This window comes from Artibeus jamaicensis, unplaced genomic scaffold (assembly GCF_021234435.1).
Source record: "Artibeus jamaicensis isolate MK-2021 breed Jamaican fruit bat unplaced genomic scaffold, CSHL_Jam_final contig_415, whole genome shotgun sequence".
Classification (NCBI taxonomy): Eukaryota; Metazoa; Chordata; class Mammalia; order Chiroptera; family Phyllostomidae; genus Artibeus; species Artibeus jamaicensis.
Window position 1 is genome coordinate 172383 of NW_026521823.1, and position 25277 is coordinate 197659.

The 25277-nt window shown below is 35.3% G+C and overlaps 1 protein-coding gene across 5 annotated transcripts in view; it reads left to right on the forward strand.

The window, feature by feature from the left end:
* The window catches only part of ELF1 (E74 like ETS transcription factor 1), a 142792-nt gene that overhangs the window by 53889 nt on the left and 63626 nt on the right, over window positions 1-25277 (forward strand). For 3 of the 5 annotated variants that reach the window (XM_037141248.2, XM_037141252.2, XM_037141251.2), the window contains exon 2: window positions 23152-23476. In XM_037141248.2, the coding sequence (XP_036997143.2) occupies window positions 23405-23476 (72 nt within the window). In that variant the 5' untranslated portion in view covers window positions 23152-23404. Of the gene's footprint in view, window positions 1-9046; window positions 9116-22472; window positions 22562-23151; window positions 23477-25277 lie in introns of those variants that run through there. The other 2 variants (XM_053665548.1, XM_037141249.2) reach the window with 2 other exon arrangements.

Below are 25277 nucleotides of genomic sequence, written 5' to 3' on the forward strand. Positions count from 1 at the left end.
CAGAAATTATGGGGAGTTTCCCTTCCTTCACTGTAACCCTGGGTCGTGGAGCCTGGGATAGGGCTGGGACCCATTACTCCTCAGAGGAAATATCCGCAGACAGGACCTCCAGAGGCAAGATATTTTTCCAGATTTTTATCACCCCCATGTGGGTGTGGGGAAAATGGCCCCTACCTCCTACCAATCTCCCATGGCTTCTTCTGTATATCCTTAGTTGTAGGACTTCTGTACAGCTAGTTTTCAGGTTCTCAGTGATGGGTGTTCTATAGTTGTAATTTTGTTGTCGTTGTGGGATGAAGTAAACACAGTGTTTGCCTACTTTGCCATATTTTTTAAAAATATATATTTTATTAATTATGCCATTACAGTTGTTCTATTTTCCCCCTTCATTCCCCTCCATCCTGCATACCCCCTCCCCCACCATTCCCCCCTTTAGTTTATGACCACGTGTCTCAAGTTCTTTAGATTCTATATTTTCCATATTATTCTTGCCCGCCCCCCTCTCTATTTTCTACCTACCATCTATGCTACTTATTTTCTGTACCTTCTCCCCCCTTCTCCTTCTCCCACTCCCCTGTTGGTAACCCTCCATGTGATCTTCATTTCTATGGTTCTGCTCCTGATCTAGCTGTCCTCTTTTGCTTTTGTTTTAGGTGCGATTCTTAATAACTGTGAGTTTGCTATCCTTTCACTGTTCATCTTTTTTATCTTCTTTTTCTTAGGTAAGTCCCTTTAACATTTCATATAATTAGGGTTTGGTGATGATGAACTCCTCGAATTTGATCTTATCTGAGAAGCACTTTATCTGTCCTTCCATTCTAAATGAAAGTTTTGCTGGATAGAGTAATCTTGGTTGTAGGTCTTTGGATTTCATGACTTGGAATACTTCTTTCCAGCCCCTTCTTGCCTATAAGGTCTCTTTTGAGAAATCAGCTGACAGTCTGATGGGAACTCCTTCATAGGTGACTGTCCCCTTATCTCTTGCTGCTTCTAGGATTTTCTCCTTCATTTTAATCTTGGCTAATGTAATTATGATGTGCCTTGGTATGTTCCTTCTTGGGTCCAACTTCTTTGGGACTCTCTGAGCTTCCTGGATTTCCTGGAAGTCTATTTCCTTTGCCAGATTGGGGAAATTCTCCTTTATTATTTGTTCAAATAAGTTTTCCACTGGTGGCTGTTCCTTTCCCCCTTCTGGTACCCCTATAATTCGGATGTTGGAGCATTTAAAGATGTCCTGGAGGTTCCTAAGTCTCTTCTCATTTTTTCGAATTCTTGTTTCTTCATATTTTCCTGTTTGGCCATTATTTTCTTCCTTCTGGTTCACTCCCTTGATCTGAGTCTCAGTTTCCTCTTCATCACTATTGGTTTCCTGTGCAGTTCCCTTCATTTCAATTAGTTTAGCCTCCATATGTTCCTCTAATTTGTGACTATAATCAACCAGTTCTGTGAGTATCTTGATCACCAGTGTTTTGAACTGTGCATCTGAAAGTTTTGCTATTTCTTTGTTGCTTAGATTTATGGGCTCTGGGGCTTTGAGATCTTCTTGAGCCATTTTTGGTCTGTTTGTGCCCATTAATTATGAGGAGCAGAGCCTTAGGTGTTCACCAGGGCAGGGCCACTGAGGTCGCTGAGTTGTGATACTGTATGTGGGGACGGGGTCAGAGCGGGGAAATGGTGCCCCCTCTGCTGCCTCTTGCCTCTGGGGCCTGTTGCCCACTCTCTCTATCTGCGCACAAATGAGGGACCACAGTCAACCCGCCGCCCTTCGCCGTCGCTGGGTACGCCGGTCGTTCACTGGGTCGCTCACTGGGTCCGCCCTTTGCAACCCCACGCCTGGGATCCGTGCACCTGAGTCCATCTGACCGAGTTTTTCTCTGCAACCCCACTCCGCCAGCTGTTGGCTTTGCCCCTCTTACCGGTCAGGCTGAAGAATTGGTTGTTATCAGACTTCTGAAAAGTTCAATTTTCTGTGCTCTGGCTGTGTTTTCTGTTGCTAATATTTTGTTGTCTCTCAACTTGGTTGTGGGAGAAAGCACGGCGTCTCCACCTATGCCTCCATCTTGGCAAAAGTCCCTATTTTGCCATATTGACCAGAAGTCCATTTTGTGCATCTTAGATATTTCTCTTTTTATAATGGAATCCTAATAATCATGACTTGTCTTTAGTAATATTTTTCTAAGCACTAAGTTCTACAGAATGTATATTGTTTACTTTCTTTCCAAATGAACTTTATATTTATTCAAAATTTTATGTCTTAAAGAAACTCATTAAAGTATCTTAAAAGAATATATACAGTATGATACTATTTATATAAAGTTTAAAATATACTATGCAGTCCTGGCTGGTGTGGCTCACTGGATTGAGCATTGGCTTGTGAACTGAAAAGTTATCGGTTCAATTCCCAGTCAGGACACATGCCTGAGTTGCAGGCCAGGTCCCCATTTGAGGGTGTGTGAGACGCAACCATTTGATGTTTCTCTCCCTCCCTTCCCTCCTTGCTAAAAATAAAATCTTAGAAAATATATACCATGTAAAACATACATACTTATGCATTAAAGCCTAAAGAAATATAATGTGAAGATTTTAGATTTAAATTAGAGTAATTAATTGAAATTAATTTTGTGTGTTTTAGTTTGAAAGAGTTTGCAACAGTTTTTATTTAGAAACAGATGATTTGTTGTATTAATAATTTTAATCAAAATGCTGTATGTGAACTTTCTAAACTTTAACGTTAGGTCTTAATGATGTGTCAGTTGGTTGAGTGTCATGATGCAAATTAAAGGATTGCCAGTTCCATTCTCTGTCAGGGCACATGCCTGGGTTGGGCCACATACCAAAGGCAACCAGTTGATGTTTCTCACATGGATGTTTCTCTCCCTCTTTTTCTTCCTCTCTTCCCTTCTCTCTAAAAATAAATAAATAAAATCTTTAACAAATAAAATAAGCTGGATGTTATATTTGATCCTTGGATGGATGAGAGACAAATTTATGTGTCATTAGAGATAATTTACAACCTTTTAGTCCTGGGAATAAACTGAAATGAAGATGTAGTACTTATCTGGCCTTGGTAGAATAAAATAGTTGCACACCATTGTTAGCATATTTGATTACTGAGAAGGTGCTGGACACAGATTCTCTGTAGCTGCTCTGAGATTTCTCATCTTTTAGAGTAATTTGATCATTGGAGCCAGAGGCAGTAGGGAGGCATCTAATGTGTAAGGAAAATGGGTACTTTCCTTAGGGTTCAGGAACACTTATTCCTAGGGATTTGGAACAGTTGAAGTAATATATTTACAAGTATAAGCAAAAAGAAGTATACTAAAGGTATGCTGTGAAGGCACCAGAAATAGTAACCTTACACTCTTGAAAGTAAAGAACTAGATCCTTCCACTGAAAAACACTGGGTAAAAATGAAATTGTTTCCCAGCCTGTTCATTTAAGAAAAGTTACTTCCCTGAGTAGTGTGTCTCAGTTAGTTGGGTGTTGTCCCACAAAGCAGAAAGTCTCCAGCTGGGTTCTCAGTCAGGGCACATGCCTAGTTGCAGGTTTGGTCTCTATTGGAGTGTGTACCACAGGCAACAACAGATTGGTGTTTCTCTCTTTTCTTTCTCCCTCCCTTCCCTCTCTCTAAAAATCAAAAAAGTTTTTTTAAAAGAAAAGTTACTTTATGAGCATGGTGTCATGTACATTAAGCACTGTTTAGCAAAGGGAAGTCACAAGAAGCTGAAGATAGGCTTGTATGTTATAAAGTATTGATTCATTTTTGAATAACAACTAAGATAGGAATAGCACTAAAGTCTGGTGAAATTGTACTTGTGGGAGCTTATAGCTTATTAACCACTATGAATGGAGAATGTAGGCTCATTGTTTTCAAGTTTTTGTAGAATGAATATAAGGCATATGATTGATGAATTAAGGTGATTCTTAAAAATTATTAGTTTGGGAGGCAGCTAAGCGTGATGAAAAATGAGCATCTCTGTTTTAGTTGTTATTAATTGGAAGTTTGCCTAAAATTACATATCACAATAAGAATTGATCTTTTAAATTTTTTAATTAAAAAGTTTTAAAATTTTGTTTTTGATTTAAGTATTACTGACACATAACATTATATAAGTTTCAGGTATACAGCCTAAAAATGTGATATTTGTAACACTGGAAGTGATCATCACAATAAGTTTAGTTACCATCTGTCACCTTACAAAGCTAAAATATTTTCTTCTTGTGATGAGAATTTTTAAGATTTACTCTCATAGCAATTTTAAATATTCACTATGGTACTTATTGATTATAGCTACCATGCTATACATTATATCCCATGACTTTCTGAAGTATGGAGTTTTATTTAAAATTTGTGTTTAGTTGAAAGTTGAATGTAAATGAGTAAATATGTTTGGGATATATAAGGAAGTAGGCAACAGAGTAGAGATACAGTTTGGTTGGGGATACAAATTATAATCAGAAGAGTGCTAACAAACTGTGGTAAAAAAAGAAAATAACTAAAGATCAAAGAGGCAAGTTCTTCATCCTGCTTTGTTTTAAGCCAGTTGGTTGAAGGCTATTTATTTATTTATTTATTTATTTATTTTATGATACTTATCTTTTTTTCAGAGGTAAAGGCAGGGTTTGAGAGGGGGTTGTCCAAGGTCTGTCTAGAAAGTATCCTGCCATGCACTATGAAAAATAGAGACATTTATTAAAGAAGATACAGGGTACAAGAAATATTGTACATAGGACAATGATGCCTTATTCCCCTTCAGAGTAGGTACCTTGGGTCCTCACCAAGTTCTCCCAGTAACTATCAACTGCCCCATTGTATCTTCTTGAATCGTATCTACAGTCTCAAATCTCTTCCCTTTCAAAGGTGATTTTAGTTTTGGGAAAAGCCAGAAGTGACAGGGCACCAAATCTGGGCTGTAAGGAGACTGAGTCACCTGGATGATTTGATGTTTTGCCAGAAATACTGCACAAGAGGTGATGTGTGTGATTGTAATGAAACTGCCAATCACCAGTTGGCCATAGCTGCAGCCTTCTGAACCATCCGAATAGTTTCTGTGGAGGAATGTTCTAGCTTAACTAAAATTTGATGCCGATAGATCAATGAAACAGAATAGAGAGCCTAGAAATAAACCTGCACCTTCATAGTCAATTAACATTCAACAGAGGAAGTAAGCACATGCAATGGGCTAAAGATAGCTTATGCAATAAATGGTGTTGGGGAAATTGGACAGATATGTGCAGAAAAATGAAATTAGACCATTTTCTTATACCACACACAAGACTAAATTCAAAATGGATCAGAGAGTTAACTGCTAGACCTGAAACCATAAAAATCCTAGAAGAAAACATAGGCAGCAAAATCTTAGACATTGCTTATAGCAATTTTTTATCAGATATATTTCCATAGGCAAAGGAAATAAGAAAAAAATAAACAAATGGGACTACATCAAACTAAAGACTTTTTACATAGCAAAGGAAATCATCAACAAAATAAAAAGACAACCCACAGAATGGGAGAACATATTCATTGATACATCTGATAAGGGGTTGATATCCAAAATTTATAAAGAACTTAAAAAACTCAACACCCAAAAACAAAACCCAATTAAAAAATGGGCAAATGACCTGAATAGATACTTCTCCAGAAAGGACATACTGATGGCCAGTAGACATGTGAAAAGGTGCTCAATGTCACTAATCATCAGAGAAATGCAAATTAAAACCACAGACTTCTGGCCAAGATGGAGGTGTAAGTAGATACACTGTGCCTCCTTGCACAACCGAAAGGACAACAACAAATTTAAAAACAAAAAACCAGAATCGACAGAAATTCGAACTGTATGGAAGTCTGACAACCAAGGAGTTAAAGAAGAAGCATTCATCCAGACCAGTAGGAGGGGTGGAGACAGGCATCCAGGGCAGAGAGGCCTCAGAGCAAGGTGGTGGCTGGTGGACCAGGTGAGGCAGCAGTTGGCATGATGAGTGGTCCCACATTTGCATACAAATAAACTAGGAGGAACATCTGGGGAGTGAGACAGACCATGCAATCCAGGGTTCCAGCATGGGGAAATAAAGCCTCAAAACCTATGACTGAAAAAAATCTGTGGGAGTTGAGGCAGAGTGAGAAACTCCCAGTCTCACAGGACAGTTTTTTGGAGATAACCACAGGGACCTAGAATGTACACAAACCCACCCACCTGGGAATCAGCACCAGAAGTACCCAATAGAAGTGACTGAAAGTTAGCAGAGAGCTGAACAATCATCACTGTTCCCTCTCTGACCCCTCCCCTACATACAGTGCCACAACCTGGGTTGCCCTGCCCTGGCGAATACCTAAGGCTCCATTCTTTACTATATAACAGATGCACCGAGACAAAAAAAAAATGTCCCAAAGGAAAGAATAGGTCAAAGCTCCAGAAAAAAATACAACTAAGTGGTGAAGAGATAGCCAGCCTCTCAGATGCACAGTTCAAAACACTAGTAATCAGGATGCTCACAGAATTGGTTGAGTATGTTCACAAAATAGAGGGAAAGGTGAAATAAAGGAAAATGTACAGGGAACCAACCATGATGGGAAGAAAAATGGGACTCACAGTTCAGACCAAAAGGAAGAAAGAAACATTCAACCAGAACAGAATGAGGAAACAAGAATTCAAAAAAATGAGGAGAGGCTTAGGAACCTCCAGGACAACTTTAAACATTCCCACATCCAAATCATAGGGATGCCATCAGGGAAGAGGAGCAGCAAGAAATTGAAAACTTACTTGAACAAAAAACGAAGGAGAACTTCCCCATCTGGCAAAGGAAGTAGACTTCTAAGAAGTTCAGGACACTCTGAGAGTCCCAAAGAAGTTGGACCCAATGAAGCACACACCAAGGTACATCATAATTACATCATCCAAGAGTAAAGATAGGGAGAGAACCTTAAAAGCAGCAAGAGGAAAGGAGACAGTTACCTTTCAAAAATTTCTCATAAGACTATCAGCTGATTTCTCAAAAGAAATCCTATAGGCAAGAAGGGGCTGGAAAGAAGTATGTGAAGTCATGAAAGGCAGGGACCTGCATCCAAGATTACTCTATCCAGCAAAGCTGTCGTTCAGACTGGAAGGGCAGATACAGTGCTTCCCAGAGAAGGTCAGGTTAAAGGAGTTCATCATCACCAAGCCCTTATCATATGAAATGGTAAAGGGACTTATCTAAGAAAAAGAAGATAAAAACATGAATAGTAAAATGACAACAAACTCAAAACTATTAACAACTGAACCTAAAAAGGAACAAAAACAAACTAAGCAAACAACAGAACAGGAATAGAATCAGAGAAATGGAGATCATGTGGAGAGTTTTCAACAGGGAAGGGGCTGGGGAAATGGAGAAAAAGGTACAGGGAATAAAAAGAATAAATGGTGAGTACAGAATAGACAGGGGTAGGTTAAGAATAGTATAGGGAATGTAGAAGCCTAAGAACTTATATATACATGATCCATGGATGTGAAGTAAGGGGGACAGGAGTGCAGTGGGAGGGAGTGTGCAGGTTGGAGGGGAATAAAGTGGGAAAATGGGACAACTGGTAATGGCATCATCAATAAAATATATTAAAAAAAACAAATTATAGCTACAGTGAGATTCCAAAGATCTCATACCTGTTATAAAGGCTATCATCAGTAAATCAGCAAAGAAGTGCTGGTGAGGATGTGAGAAAGGGGAACCCTTTTGCATTGTTAGTGGGAATACAGACTGGTGCAGCCACTGTGGAAAGTAGTGTGGAGATACCTTAAAAAACTAAAAACAGATCTGCCTTTGACCCAGCAATCACATTTCTGGGAATATATCTGAAGGAACCCAAAAACACTTATTTGAAAGAACATAACCACCCCTATGTTCTTTGCAGCATTATGTATGGCTGACAAGATATGGAAGCAGCCCAAATGTCCATCAGTAGATGAGTAGATAAAACAACTATGGGACATTTACAAAATGGAATTCCACTTGGCTGTTAAAAAGGAGAAAAGTTTACCCTTTGCTACAGTATGAATGGACCTGGAGAATATTATGCTAAGTGAAATAAGCCAGTCAGAGAAAGACAAATACCATATGATTTTACTCATGAATCTAAAGATCTTTCTGAATTAGCAAGCAAAACAGAAACAGACTCATAGATGGAGAGCAGATGACAGCTAGTGGCGGGTGGGGGTGGGTGGGGGTGGGAGGACTGAGCAAAAAGGAAAAAGGACTCACGGACGTGGACAACAATGTGGTGATTGCTGGGGGGAGAGTGGTAAAAGGGGATTAAATGGTAATGGAAAAAATACAATAAAGATTAAATAAAAAATAAGCGGAGATAAAAACATTACATATTTGATAGCAACATATATATTTTATTTGTACACACATTTTATTTGTATATTAGTGACTAATAACTAGTAAAAATGAAATTCTAAAAATAAATTTTAATGCAGATTCATTGCTCTACTTGCTCATTTTGAATGCCACAGCCACATAGTGTGTTCACTCAGCAGGTGTCTCCCACCCCCACTGACTAGTATAATGAATATAGGACAATCCTGTCCACTCTTCTTGGCTGCAGGTTACATTGATGCTGCACAAACTGTTCTCGTTATATTAATGGCTGGACTTTTTCTGGACAGATCTCATATATCTAGGTGGGGAAGTGTTACTTATTCAACTAGTTGGATAAAATAGTTTGAGAGATTATTCTATTGTTCAAGCATTTGATTGCTTTTACTCAGCCATTATGATTTTCAAGTTTTAATTTATAAGGTATTTAATACTAAGTACACTTCTTCATTAAACTATAATAATGACTCTTTGTGCACAAAATGAACATGGAATCCAACCTCAAAATACTTTTTTATTTGCTGTTTTCATAAATACTCTTCATCATTCATATTTTGTATTTCTGATACCATATTTTGATATGTTTTCACATAAACTATTGGTCTATTTATAAAACAAGACACAAAGATATAGCAGAGAAGGCAGGAAATACTTGATGTTTGTATGCCATATCTTGTTCTCTGCTTCCTGTCAGTTAAACCACGATGAGAGGAACAGAGACACAGATGTACAGTTGCTGCTTTAATGTCCCATTAGGAGACCAGTTAAGTATAAAGCTTGTTTCATTAAACTTTGGTTACTTAGTTGATTTTGGGTATGTTGGAGGCTTGTTTTGTGTTCTATGGAACGTATAGATTACAATTAGATGTGTTATAGAAAATACAACTTTTGCATAATTCAAAGTGTTTAATTTTGTGAAAACTTTGTAGACCATAACAGATTGGTTGTTTGTACTTATGGTATACATTCCATATGAAATGATAAGCTAATATTTTGATCTTGAAATTTTAATATTCTGAGTATTTGTTTTTGTATTTGGGTTTATCAAGATTCTTGAATACTTTTAAAGCATTTTGTGCTACCAGTTTATGACGAAAGGAAGTCATAGAGGTTGACTTATCCAAGAAAATATAATTAGTAAATGGCAGAACTAGGATTTGAATGCAGGTCTTCTGATGCTAGGCCTTGTGTTATTTTGGCTGGGAGGAGGGGGAGAATTTGTTTCCATTAAATTGCTATTTCAGCAATTATAGAATGATTTAAGCTTTTAAGTTTACCTCTGTTCCTTCTACCTGGAATGTCCACCACCTCTTCTGCTCACATTCTCTTCACTTTGAAAAAATAGATGTTACTTATCCCTAAAGAAATGGCCCACATGTTACTTTTTTTAGAGGTTTTCTTAGGTTCTCACAGGTATTTCTTTCTTTCTCTCTACTCTCTCATCACTTGATTGACTTATTTATTTACATTGTGCATAATCTGTTTACATATCTTTTTCTGTAGGCAGTGAACTACTTTACTTTTGTATACCCAGTACCTAGCATATAATAGATGTTATGAATACGTGTTGGATAAGTAAATACATGACTGAATTTCATTTCTTCATGCTAAAATCAACAAGCTGATTAAAGAACTGTAATGTGGCTCTTCTCTACAGTATTTCTTTATGGGTTAATTGTAAGAAATAATTTCTTTGTGATTTCTCTCATGCTTTTGCCCTCCCACTGTTTGTTTTTTGCTATTTATTGAAATCAGGTATCTTAGTGAAATTATTAGTGTTTCCACCCTAGTTAGAAGTAGTGATTGTCCACTAAAAAAATGTAGCTAAGAATACTTTAGTTTCTTAAATTGCTAAGCATCAAAAATCTTTTGCTTTTGTCTCTAGATTAATCTGATGAAAATGTCTAAATACTCATTGCAGTTCTGATTTCCTCACTGAATAGAGGGAATGATTCCATTGAACACTTTTTGCTTCTCCCTGTATTCTCTGTTGTCTGTAAGTCTTATGTGCCTCAGCGATTTGGGGTTGTAGATTGCAGTCTTACTATTAACAGAGCAAGATTTTTTTTTTTTGCGTGTAGGATTGACTGTTAGACCTCCCTATTCTAGGAATGTGTTGAAAAATTTCATATACAGATAGTTTTTTCACCTGAAAATTGATATAGGTTACTATCTTATTTCTAAAATTCAAATTTAAATGATCAAAAGAAAAATCAAATCTAAGGATTTAAATCTGCTTTTTTAAAGATTGAAGAATAAATTATAAAGTTATATGAGTTTCATTTTTAAGGAATTTCTAAAGAAGCAACTGAGTAGTTTTTTGTTTATTAAAACCCGATTTAGGCTTGACATGTGGAAAATAGTTCATAGGGTTTTTGAGTGCCATTTTATATATGGGGCTTTCTGTTTTTGTACCATTTATTTTTTGGTGTTGCTATATTACTGTGTTTGAATCAGAAAATACATATGTTATCACTCTGAGGATTGTCAGTGAAGTATAGCCTACTACTACTTAGTGTGGCAAGTGAGCATATCACATCATGTAAAATTTATAAAATGCTAAAAAACTAATCTTTAAGCATTTTAATCATGAATTTTAGTAAGTAAATTTTTTATTAATTAAAGTAAATGTCCTTTGATCATATGGCCTTATTTGACTTTCAACACTATAGTCTTAATAATCCTTTAAATTATATTAGTTAATAATGAACATATAGAAAAATTTATGTCTTTTGTGCCCAGGTAGTTTATAATTCTGAGAAATAGGCCATACTAAATAATTACTGAATAACATGGGAGAATATGCTTTGTACCCACTTCTGCTGTATTATGTACATTATTGTGGTTAGCATTTGTTCTAGCTGGTAGAATATTGCCCATAGGGAAAAACTGTGTCCGAGCCACTTGTCTTTCTTATCTGGCATACAGGTCTCTAGTGAGTGTTTGCTAAATAAATAAAACAATATAGATAGTACTGATAAGATTTCTGAAGGCCACCTAGTGTATAGGAAAAGGCAAGTACAGTAATAATTTTCTCTTATTCCTTGAAGTGTTTATTTGTAAAGGGAATTTTCTTTAATCCCAATATACTTTATTGTTATTAAATTTCAATAATTTCAAAGTCAAATTAAAAATGCAAGTGAAATGGGGCCCTCTAGGACTCAAGGGTGTCCAACCTTCTGGCGTCTCTGGGCCACACTGGAAGAAGAGTTGTCTTGGGCCACACATTAAATGTACAAACACTAGCAAAAATTGATGAGCAAAAAAAAAAGGTTTTAAGTAAATTTATGATTTTGTGTCAAACTGCATTCATAGCCGTCTTGGGCCACATGCAGTGCATGAGCCAAGGGTTAGACACCCCTGCCTGAATCAGCTTTGCCTAGAAGTCTGCCTTTGGATTTATCTCAATCTATTTTCCCCCAGATTTTCCTTTCCCCTCTTTTTATGTACTTACAAATTGTCTGAAAGGTAAAACATTTTCCCCACAACTCTTAAGTGCCTTTTACAGTGGGAGAGGCCACATTTCTGTGTCCATTGTTGGGGCTTGGGAAGTTGTGGGAGATATGGAAAGAAACTGGCAGAAGTTTCTATTCATAGGTTGGGAGATAGCCTGTACGGCCTGACAATCCCACATTTTTAATGCAGAATACTTTTAAGGGGGAACATAATGTTTTGATTAGGATCACTGGATTAGAAGCCTCATAAAAGTAGAAATTTTGGTGTTTTGTTCACTGCTGTATTTCTAGCACTTAGAATAGAGTATAGTATATTGTAGGTACTAAGTGTGTATTTGTTGAATGGATGAATAAATGAATGAGCATGAGCTGAAGTCAGACACTTGCCTAAACTCTCTCTGAACACCCTGAGTATTCCTTTGATAGATATTTATCATGGACCATCTGTGTAAGATATGGAAGTATGATGGTGACCGTGACAAAGTCCCTGTCCTTATTTTGTTGGCAATCTCAATCCTTATGTCCCTTATATACATAAAGTGAGGCGAATGTTACTGATGTGAAGAGTAAATGAAAGATGTAGTGAACTTCTTAGCATAAGGTTTGGCACACATAAATGGTAGCTCTTACTTTGTTCTACATATTTAATTTCTAAGTTGCTTAAGCTCCTTAAGGATATCATGGTTTTCTTTGTATCTGCAAAAACATCAGTAGTTGTTAAAGTAGTATATATGTTTTGCTTCATAAATTGTAAAGCACTTACTAAACATAAGGTATTACTAAGAAATGATAACACAAATTAACCATATTGTGCTGTTGTACAATTCCTAGGTGTATCTCTATGCTGAAATATTTTTAATCTAATATGTGCCTGTTACATCTACTAAGGCAACTCTGAATTCTTGAATTTTTTAAGAGTAAGTTATAAAATAGAAAATACCTCTTAATAAAGAGCCAGGTTTAATGAAGCCTTAATTGACCAAGTGGATGTTTTTATCTGTCTTCTAAACATCACCCTGGAGCCCCTACCTGGTGTGGCTCAGTGGATTGAGTGCTGTTCTGCAAACCAAAAGTTCACTGGTTCAATTCATGTCAGGACACATGCCTAGATTGCCGGCCAGGTCCCAGCTTGGGGGTGTGTGAGATATATCTCTCCCTCTGTCTATAAATAAATAAAATAAAATCTTTAAACATCACCCTGGAATAAAGTAAAGATTCCTTGCATGTTTGTGGTAGCAGTATCTACTAAGTGACTAGGAAATTTTTGCCCATCATGGATATCACATCTTTCTTAATCGAATAACTGTATCAGCATTATTTATTCAAAATATTTAATACTAAATGACAAAATACAGTTATCCATAGATGCAGCTAGTTCATGTATTTCAAAGTTTTCACTAGTATCCAAATGGTTGTAGGGCATTTTTGATGTTCAATTGAATAACTTGTAAGAAAGATAATTGGGTAATACCATATTTTTTTGAAAATCTTATTTTCCTGTTATCCCCTCTTCCAATCCTGAGGCGAAAAACAAAAACTTGAAGTAAACTGAATTAGTTAAGTGACTTTTGTTTGTTTTAAATAATTTTCTCACACCCTGAGGCAGTTTAAAACTGTTGTTGAGAATCTCTATTATAAGCAATTAATGAAGAATTTAAGGAGGGCAGATTACGTATTGGTGTCTGGAAACTATAGTGTAACAATCGAACTATGGAATGTTTGTTTAAACTGTTCTTATAATCTTTGGGTGGTAGTCACCAGATCTCAGGTATGTGACTTGCATTGGGCTTTGTAACCATAGGGACCACAGTTTGTTGTCACAATCTGATTTGAACACTTTCAGGAACTTTCTACTTCTTCCCAAATCAAGCCTAATTTCCGCTGCCTGACTTTGAAAGCTTTCTACAATTTAGTTTTGTTTTACTCATTTAACCACATTTTCTGTTTCCCATTATCAACTCTCAGCTGTTGTCAAGCTACTGTCTCCAAACTCACTTTGGTTATTTTGATTTTCTGCACACACTCATACACATTGTGCTGTATATTCTACTGTATTTTCCTTTTCTATGGTCTCTCTACATCCTACTTTCCTTCAAGGTTGAGTTTATGTCCTTCATTGTCTGGGAAGTACTTCCTTGACCTGTTTGACTATACCCTCTTCTGAAATACTACAAAATCGACCAGCTTTATTAGCATTTAAATAAATACTGTCTTTGGTGTTCAGTTTTCTCTCTTGGTCTTATTTCCTGAGCTACATTTTAAACTTCCTGGGATCAAGTTCATGTATTATCTTTTTTTAACCATAGTACTGACATTAGGGGGGAATTTCAGTAAATATTCATCAACTTTTGACTACCAAGTCAATTGATAGAAGCATAGTTTCTTTTGCTAATGGAAAAGTATCCATTTTCAAAAGAGAGATCTTTTGATCAGATCTGGGTATATATCAAATAAGTGTAATAAAATCTTTCTATCAGAGAAAATCTAATGCAAGGGGTTGTTGACACTTTTTAGTTAACAATAACTAAAATTTCAAATGATTTAAAAATTGATTGAGAAATTATATTATGAAAACTAAAAGTCCTAAATTTTAACTGTTCTGTATTATAAATCTTCTTATTATGAATAGTACTTAAGGTTTACTTCTACAATTTATACAATAGGAAAGTATACTTAATGTGTATAATTTATAAATATGTATTTTAAGTATATAAATTATAATACTGAGCCTGTGCTTTCTACTTCTTCTTTTCATGTGTCATGTTGTGGTTTTGCTGCTTCTAATTTTTTGGTGCCACTGAGTTTAGAATCTTAGGTGAGTGCCAGACATTTATGAAAACAATTGTAGGAAGAACCCCATTTTAAGGATCTTCAAATTGGACATCAGAAATTGTTTGAAAACATATTGAAAGTAGTTTTCTATTATTTAAAGAAGAAAAGGGGTACACTATGAAAACAATAGGGTAGTCTCACACATCAGGAGCCAGAAAGTTTTGTGCACAAGGAATTTCGAAGTCCATCAAATTAATTGGAATTTGGGAAAAGGCGAAAATGTTTTCCTCTCTGGAGTTCATATCCTTAAGTTTAGTCTCCCTATGATTTGGAAGAGGACCCCATGATCACAGATACAAAAGATTATGATCATCCAAGAGTACATGAACGTGGCAGTGACCACAGACAGAAACCTGAGAAAGGGTATTACAAACAAGGTTTAAGGGGGAAATGGGGCAGGCTGACTTTGACTTCATAATCACTGGGGTGGGAGAGTGGGCCATGAGGGACTATAAATTGCAGAAATGCTGGAATACCTGTTTCTGAGATGAAAGAGAAGAGTACTAAAGATGTGACACTTTAAGTTTTGTTGGTGGACAATTCCCGTCCACCTTTCCAATTTATGTGTTCAGATATCCTGTTTTACAAATCTGACTGGCCATGTTTTTCTCATACTTTTTGAGACATCATGAAGAACCACTTAAGCTCTCTTAATGGATTCAAAGTTTTTACTGTAGGTAGCGGAAGCCACTGATTAGTTTTAAGTAGAGGAGTTAAGTTGGTCATATTACCGTTTTTGATAAATTACTCTTCCTGCAGGGTGAAGAACCCAACTGCAAGGGTGTTTGAGTAAAGGTAGTAAAAACCCACCCACCGAATACATGGAACAGCTACCACCTAATAATGCAGTCCATGGCAATTAAGCTATTTATATGACCTTTAAATTTTGGTTTCAGCTTATGATGTGTCTTTTTTTAAGAGTAGAACTTCTTAAGACACAATACAGTTTCTTCTAGAAGAGTATCGTGTAATGTGGAAGTTGGAGGTGGCGGGAGGTGTCATGTAGCAAAATCTCCTGGGGGAATTGAACAACATCTCACTAGATTTCCCCCTTCAATTTGGGCCAGCGTGAAAGACTATTACTGATGAGAATCTGCTTATGTTCTCAGAGGCGGGGGGAACCATTGCACTAGAGTGTATCTTCTAAGAAGAAGAAAATATTCAAAAGCAGAATAAACAACCACAGAAGTGAAACAGAATTTCTTGCAAGTTGATTCTTGTTTGTTATAGAGAGAAAGTTTTTAATTACCTGAACAAGTTTTGTTGATAAACACATTTTAGCATGTCTGTGTTTCTGGATAGGTATATTTTTGTCACAGTTCAAATTTGTGGTGCTAGAGAGAAAAAAGTATCTTCAGTCAGTTTACTTGCAAAATAAAAAGCATCAATTAATACCATTTTGATAATTTTCACTTTCAGCCTTTTCAGAAAGAAATTAAACTTTTTCATGACCAAGGTTAAAACAGTATTTGATTACTGTTGCATATTTTTCTTTGGTTTTAAATTCTCTCGTTTTCAGAACATGCTCAAAAAAAGGGTTAATCTTGAGACCACAGGTCTAGCTAGGTATGTGATCTGTTTGGCTGTTTTGCAAGGTGCTATAAATGCTGCCAGAGTGTAATCTGACACCAGGTAGGGCCAAGTGGCCAATGATGGAAAGTGGAGAACAATGTGAAAGAACTGGAATTTCAGGTCTGAGTAGTGAGTAATTAATTGCAGGCTGTCCTCAGAATCGTGAAACTGTTCTGGGTGTCAGCATAAAGGTGAAAGCATAATGTGAAGTCAGTCAGCCTGTTCTGTCTGATCATATTAATTTTGTGAGGGTTTTTTTGGGGGGGGTTTCTAACATGGTTGAAGCTAAGGCAGACTTATTCAGGTTTCCAAGGCCTGCTTCAGTTTTACATATGTCACCAGAAGCCTGACTCTGAGACTTCCTATTAAAAAAAACACCAGTTGGTGCTTCATTCACACTACTTTTGAAAAAGGTCTAGATCACTTTTCTTTATCATCCCTGTGCCCCCCACTTACAATGAAAGATGCCTAAAGCAGAATAACTACTTAAAAGATATTGGTGGTAATATATATGGTATTTGTATGGATTCTAAGAATATATTTTAAATTTTTTCTTAAATTATTAGAATATTAAAAAAATTAATTTAAAGGCCAGACTATAGAGACATTTTCTTTTTGAATTAAGTTATGATTGTTTCTCTTGTGATGTTCATTAACTTGTATTTTTCCCATTCTATTTTGTGTATGGAGTAGATGATTTAGAGAGGGCTATATTTTGAGATTTATTTTCCAAGTGGTGTCTTTGTTTGTTTGTCTGTTTTCTTATTAGTAGGAACTGAGAAACTACCCTTGTTTGGAAAAGCTGAAATCTGATTATATACTATAAATACATTTTAGTGTGGTTATTTTTTTTCCACATACACAAATTTTTTAATGTAAATCATAGTAATACTGTATTTCCAGGGCTAGCAAGAAAAATGTAACTAAAAATTTAAAGTATTTTAATGAGTTAAGTTGTGGTAGCTTTATAAAAAGGCTTGATAATGTCCTTTTCACTTTTTAGGCACAGTGAAGGTAAAGCAAGATGGTATGGTATGATAGTGCTAGGAAAAGAACAATAATAGTAAAACTTTAAGATATAAGGCAATAATAGAAAAATCTACAAACTCTTGCTTCTGTTGTTCCAGGTAAAGATATGATTGAACATGATTTCACAGCCATCAAGAGGTTACATGAATTAGTGTACAGACCATTGCTATAGATATTTGTATAAGAATTCTTATTTTTCTAGATATTCTGCTAAAGGAAAATACTAACAAAGTTCTATTAATGCAGATACTGGGTTCTCTCTAGCTTTTGTTACCATCAGCTGTCTGTGTGACCTCAGACAAATCAAGGGTGCTCCAGCCCAAATTAATCAGCTCTTCAGTGAATGCATTGTTGTAGGTAATTCTTTGATCTTTTTCAGATCTAAAATTGTGTGAATTTATACTTTTAGAATAGGCAGGCTCTTGGAAGATTGTGCAGAATTTTATTTTGATACCACCGACTTATTATTTTCATTTCTGTTAGGAGCTAATATGAAGCATTCTAGTATTTTAGAAAACAAATGAAAAGGCCTAACTATGGTCTATTATATAAGAATTCCAGCCCTGGCTGGTGTAGCTCAGTGGATTGAGCATAGGCCTGAGAACCAAAGCATTGACAGTTTGATTCCCAGTCAGGGCACATGCCTGGGCTGCAGGCCACATCCCCAGTATGGGATGTGCTAGAGGCAACCATACATTGATCTTCCAGTCCCTCTCTTTCTCCCTCCCTTCCCCATCTCTCTAAAATAAATAAATACAATCTTAAAAAAAACCAAATTCCAGTCATTACAGTTTGTGGGTTTATTGCTTTCTTCTCATTTAAATAGCTTCTTTCTCTCAGTTACTGATTCTGTTGTCTTTAATTTCTGTTGTATTTTAATGTAATCTTTTTTCCAAATATACCAACTTTTCTTAAAATAGGTATGTTGTTAGAAATGAAGATCTCAAGTAGGATTAGCAACAGGGGAGTGGGAGGAGAAGACGGGGAGAGAAGGTACAGAAAACAAGTAGCATAGACAGTAGATAGAAAATAGATGGGGGGGGCAAGAATAGTATGGGAAATACAGAACCTAAAGGACTTGAGACACATGGACATAAGCTAAAGGGGGGGTAATGGGGGGGTTGGGGGGCAGGGTGGAGGGGAATGAAGGGGGGAATAGAACAACTGTAACAGCATAAACAATTCAAAAAAATAAATAAATTTATTTAATAAAAAAAAAAAAGGTATGTTGATATGTTGAGAATGTACTTGGCATCTGGGGTTACTACAGAATTCTAGTTCTGTAGATACTCCCAACCCTATAAATATATACATATGTAAATTTATTCATTTATACACGCACAAACACTGTCTGAATACTTCATTAGAGGTAGCCATTCAACCACCCTGTTGCTCTAAGCTGGTGACTTACTTTTACCTTCTCTGGGACAGAATTGTCTTATCTAAAGCCCTTTTGCTTTTTTGTCTGTTTGATTGGTCCTTTTTATTTATCAAATTTTCTGTTGAGTATCATAAGTTGGTGGGTTAGTAGCTTCCAAAGGCTAGCAATGATTTTTTAAATATAGTTATGAATTAATAGGTTTTTAGACCCTGTGTTTAAAACCCTTTTAAGAAAACCTAAATTACATTCAATCAGGGATTGCTCATCCCTAATGAGCAAGCATTAGCAATATTAAAAACTGATTTTGATTTTATAATATCTGAAATCTTTTGTAATAAACGCAAATTAACAATTTTAATTGGTTGTAGTAGCCAGTGTGGCTTGCTCAGGGTTTTGTGTTTACAATCAGTACATTCATTTTGTTTGGAACAGAGACACAATGGAACTCTGTTACAGAGAAGCTTGCCAGACAGGGTGAGGTCCTAGCCCCGAAGCACCTGGAGTTATCAGAGTTGTCAAATCGTCAGGCACTGGAATAGAATTATGCTTATGTTAGTAATGGGCTCTGGTGTTCTTTGTTGGATTCTGGCAAATAATTGTAATAAAGGGAACTTCCAGGGAGTGTGGAAGTGAGACTTCAGGAATAATCAGTTACCTGGCATTCACCTGTTACATATCTCTTGCACACTTAGAGTTATAATGAAGCTAATTTGTAATTGAGTAACATTTATATTCCAGGCATTCTGCATATGCCTTTTGTATCTCATCTTCATAAAAACTCTAGATTTTGGTCTTATTCATTATACCCATTTTATAAAATGAGGACACTGTGGATCACACCTATTTTGCAGAAAGAGGAGACTGAAACTATGTTAATTGTCCAAGGTCACAATGAAGAATATTCAAACCTAAGTGGTCTGACTCCAGAGCATGTGCTCTTGTTTTGTTTGCTTTACCATTTTACCTTAAGTCTGGAGTTTATTTGTGTGATAAGAAGCTAGGAATCTTATTGCTGAGGCATTTCTCTGGAATGTCTCCTTGAAAAATAAGAATTTGGTCTTGACCCAGTTAAAAGACATGAGAACTTGGTAGGGAAGTTTTTATTATTTGAGAGATGCCCAACTAGATGAACTCTCAAACTGCAAATAAGTTAACTGTTTATGTCTTTGTGTTGAATGAGCAATTTTCACTTATTTTTCCTGCTTTTTAAAGGCTGACACTTTGAAAATAAAATATGTTTGAAAACTATTAACACAGAAGAGTGTTCCCACTCTTCTAATAATAATATATAGCTAATAATAAATTTAAACAAATTTAAAATATACTGAAGACCTTATAATTTGTTAGAATAAAGCAGAGGCCTTTTTTTCTCCTCAGTCCGAATACCCACATTTATCCATACAAGAGCAATGTTGAGGAATAAAATGATAAGTTCAGTTTTGGACAACATGTTTTAGACACATTGAATTTGAGGGACACTGAGATAGATTTATCTAATAGCATAGCGAGTAGATTTGGAGATCAAGCTGAATTAGATATGGAGGTTTGTTTTTTCCCCCATTTAGTGTAATATTTACTTAGAAATCTATGTTCCAAACTTCTAAGTATAAATACTGGGTATATTTAGTGGCAAGGCTATGTACTGTAGTCATACACAGAGTCCTAATTTAGAGGATGAGGATTCTAGTTGTAGTTCTTTTGTGCTTTTGGACTTGGAGACCTTGGGCACAGAGACTCGGTTTACTCATGATAATTTGAATCATTAATGTAGATGTTCAGGCTCATCTAAAACACAGGGGCTTTGTTATTTAAATACCTCTAATATGTAAAGGTGATAACACTGGATCAGGAATGAGAAAATTTCTTCCCAAGAACCACCTTTGGTGCCATAGGTTATATATTGATTCAGAGAAGAGGAAGAGCAAAAAGGAGAAAGAGTGCAAAAAGACATTGTCAAAGGGCTAATTAAATCAACAAAAGAGTTCAAGAGCTTTTCTTTACTGACACGTTTTCAGTTTATGAACGTCTACATAGAAATGAACAAAAGCTACATACCAGAGTAAAGGTGTCTCTGTCCTAACAAATGGCTTAGTAAAAATGGGCAGTCATTTTAGTTTTGGATTATTGCTCTTCATTGTAAGGTGTATGTTGATTACTTGTTCTTATTTTTGAGATTTGAAAAAATCATTAAAACACAGTAGCAGTGTGTAATTGCTGCTAAGAAAAAGTATGCAATTGTAGTGGAAAAGAAAGTGAAACTTAACTTTACATAGATGTGTTCACAATCATCATTAGTACAGTGTCACTTTGTGTTTGCAAACAAGTGGATTTTTTAGTAGTTTTCGATAATTTAGCTTTTTACAGGAAAACTTGTATTAGGATAATGGTTTCCTCATTATCAAAAGTACTACAGTCATCGTTTATAAAGAATATATGTAAAAATAGCTTAGATATCTAATGATAGATTTTTAAAATAATATATCATTAATATAATTATTTTTATTATTACTATGGGCAACAATTTTGATAGGTACAGAAGAACTTTTATTTATTTTTATTTGTTATTTTTTAATTAAATTTATCAGTATGACATTGTTTAATAAAGTTATATGGGTTTCAGGTGTACAATTCAGAAGAACTTTTTAGGCAATGGTTACTTACCCAGAAAGTCCAAAAGGGTTTTGCTCTAATTATCTTGATATCTGGCATATTGCTTTGCAAATAATAGAAACTCAAACATTTATTCAATTGAATTAGGGGACAATTTTCAAATATGAGACAATGTACAAGTAATGCTAACTTTGAGGCATGGGCAGTAAGGGCTGTATATTTGAAGGTCCATATAGGTCAATGCATGGAGGTTAGGAACCTTTGTGAAAGAAATGGTACTTCAGTTGTGCATTGAAGAATGGAAAAGATGTGAATGGGTGCTGAGAATTAGAACCAGTATTCCTGGAATGGGAATAACAATTTGAGAAGGGAGGCAAGAAATAACTGTGGTTTGTGTAGGCCCAATAAGGACCTACACAAGAATTGAGTAAACCATATAGAAGAATTGGGTTGGGTGGGTAAAGGAAAGATTATAAGTAACACTTGTCTAAGGTCAGTGTATGTCTTATGTTTATATCTGTGATCAATTCAGGTCAGAGCATTTTATTTTCACCTTTAGATATGGTGCATTGCTCAAAAACTACCTGAATGTTCTAAAAATACCCAGTGTTACAGTTAACTCATTAAAAGGGGTGGAGTAGGTGAGTGTGGGAAACTGCTGGGTTAGAATTTAGTCAGTAGAAATATCACCTGAACTGAATTATTAACCCTTATATTATTTCAATATTTAATCAAGGTACAATCCATGATTACCCCTAGCATACAGACTATATATAGGGAATTGGCTTTATTGAAATTAGGAAACTCGTATATGATTTGGCTAGCACATGCTAGCTAGATTTAAGTTTTCAGGGAAATAAAGCTGAGTTACCAGCTCAGCTTCATTCCTGAACTTGTCTCTTTAAAATTAAATTGTAAATGTTGTTTCAAAAAACTAGATATTACTTAATGTGATATATTTTTATATCTTTGTCTTTTCATTCTCATTTATGGCCATAACCATATGATACAACATTTAATAAAATTAAGATAAACTTCTAAATTAAAATTTTCCTTTTACTTTTGATCACAGTGGTAATTTTTAATAAAATAGGCAAGCATCTTTGGAAGGTACTTTTTAAGCATTTCTCCCTCCACTGTGAAATTGTTTTCACTCTTGAGTTGCGCTTCTGTTTTTTCTACCATTGTAAAGTGCAGTTCTTTGCATGTTCTAATTTGCCATGACGTGGTCAAGTGCTGTTTCCTTCCTGTTGCTTGCAAGCCTGTGCTAGAGATAAGGATAGATTTCAGTGCATTAAAAAAGAAGCCACTGAAGACAGGCTTAAGCATGGTAAAGCATTCTACTTATCAGAAACCTTTTTAAAGAACGGAAAGAGTGGTCTTTAATTCCTGCTTATTTTTAAAAGCTCATACAATAGTACTAAACTTTAAATGTATTAGACAGATTTTTAAAATTCTTATATATTAGGGCTAATTAGGGATACTGTCTGAATGTTTCTATTATAGCAAAATATACATTATGAAATTACTCATAGAGTAGCATTTCCTATGTATGTGGTTTACTGGGTTAGTGGAAAAAAGAAAATATATGTCATTTACTGTAATTACAAACCTAGTTATTGCTGGGTAATTGGATGTACATTTTTAAATATTTGGTATTTTAACAGTAGTTTAACTGGAGGGAAGGGAGAATAGCTTCATTTTCAGTAATGAGACGTGGTTTTTATCTCAGTAGGAATGACATGTTCAAAGAAAATATGTATTTAACTTTTTTTAAAGCCCGTGTTCATTAGTTTTGTTGATTTTGTTTAAAAACATTAACAAAAATACTTTTGAGACACTGCCCTCCATATCAGTTGTTATATTCTAAGTGGGTATGATTGCTTTTTCGTAACTAACTTAAGCTTTTGTTTTTTTCAGGCAAAGAAGTTCTAGAGAAGAAAATTGCCAGAAAAATTTGTATATAGTACCAGAAAATTTGAAGACCTTCCCTAAAGAAACCAAGAAAATTTGAAGTACCTTCCCTAAAGAAAACCTGGGTATACAATAACTTCACAGACTCAGCCGGGTTATTTTGTTTTGTTTTTAACACAAATTGTCACTGGATTCTGCTGCCTGATACTTGAACCTGCTTGGAATTTTTCTCATGTGGATCTAAGAGGAATGCTTTATTATGGCTGCTGTTGTCCAACAGAACGACCTAGTATTTGAATTTGCTAGTAACATCATGGAGGATGAACAACAGGTATGAGACCTAGAAAAAAATCAGATTTTAATAGATGTATTATGATTTCTCCATTTGGATCAGAATTTACTTTAAAAGACAGGAGGAGAAACTTTATTAATGTAAAAATTTAGATAATAAAATTTTGTAGGTAATTGTATCTTATGTTTTAAATACTTGCTAATTTGTTGCAGAATCTTACCTTAGCTGTGATGCTGTAATAAGGAAGTAATACTTTTGGACTTAGGATCATTTTTCTGTAAAATGAGACTTACATACCTTAAGAAATTATTTGAAAAAATTTTAGAAGACATACTAACAGACGTGTAAATTTTTTAATAGTGTGCAGTGGGCTGGAATAGTTGCTTGCAGTTACACAGTAATGTATGTAATTAGTTAATATTTATAATTCTAGGCTATTTCTTCAAGCTAATGAAAAGATGTTAGCAGTTTCATAATCATATATCATTTCAGTCCAAAGCATGTGTGTCTGAAGAAGTTACTTTATTTCTTTAGATCTAGATTTTACCATCTTTTTAATGAGGGGATTGAACTGAAGAATTTCCAAATCGGCTTTATTGAATTTATACTTTATTGAATTAAGATGTACAAATTACTGTTTCTGGAATGTAAAAAGGGTCCAAGAGAAAAGGGTCTCAGTTAATTGTATCCCCCCCTTTTTTGGGCAGGGGTGGGTAAGAGGTTTTTTGGACTTTGTAATTTACTTAATTCAGAAGACGTTATATGGGACATGATGTGGGAGAAATAGTGTGTTAGACATAGTGTACTGGGAAAAATATTTTGAGGACCAGTAGGTTTAAAATACACCTAGATAGTTGATTTATATACTGAAAGAAGCCTAATTTCAAATACCTATCTTTAATAGATCAGTTATAATGTGTTTGCTTTAATTCTAGAAACAGTTACTGCAGGTAGTAAAGCTGATTCTTACTTTTGGCAGGGCATTATAATTTCTTAGCTATTTGTATCATCCATTGAAGTGACAGAATTTTTTAAAAAATGATAAATAAACCTGCAGAAGATCAGAATTTGGATTAAAGTGCCTTAAAATCAAGATGAGGTTTGGGTATGGATGCAAAAAGTTTGAGGGAGAGGATTGCTTGGTCCCAATTAAAAACATATTAATAGTTATATGTATTTAATCTAGATATTTTAGAGGGGAGAAAGTGCTTTGAATTTGTTTTAAAGCAAGCCATTTCTGTAGATGTTAAGGTTTGAAAATTGTTTACTGTGAAGCCCTTTTAGATGAAAGATCCCAGGCTTGATGTGGTGAGGTTTGTTCTCGGGATGTGGCTGCAGAGGACAAAGCTGTAAGCCACTCACTCACTGGTATGTCCCAGTGCAGGGGCTTTGACACACTTTTGACCATGAGGAATACATTTCACATTATGCTGTGGTATTTATACATGTGTCTATATAGCCTTTAAAAAGTTTTGTAAAATAATACTTACCCTTACTATGTATGAGGCACTTAGTTTATCTTGGAGAGGTTACTAATGTGCTTGGAGGGGGATAGTGCTCTTAGATTAACATCAAAATATGCACATATGTGTATTTTTAAAGTTATTTATTTCTATATAACAGGAATATTATTATCTTTGTGCAGGTATTACTACAGGACTTTACAAATATTAAATATATGAGGCAAATGTTGTTATTCATATGTTACAATGAGGAAGTTGAGACATAGAGAGGTTAAGTGACTTGCTTGAAACCAAATAGCTAGTAAGTAGTGGAGCTGCATTTGAATCCAAGAAGTTTGACTCTCATTAATGATGTTGAACACTCTTGCAACAATATA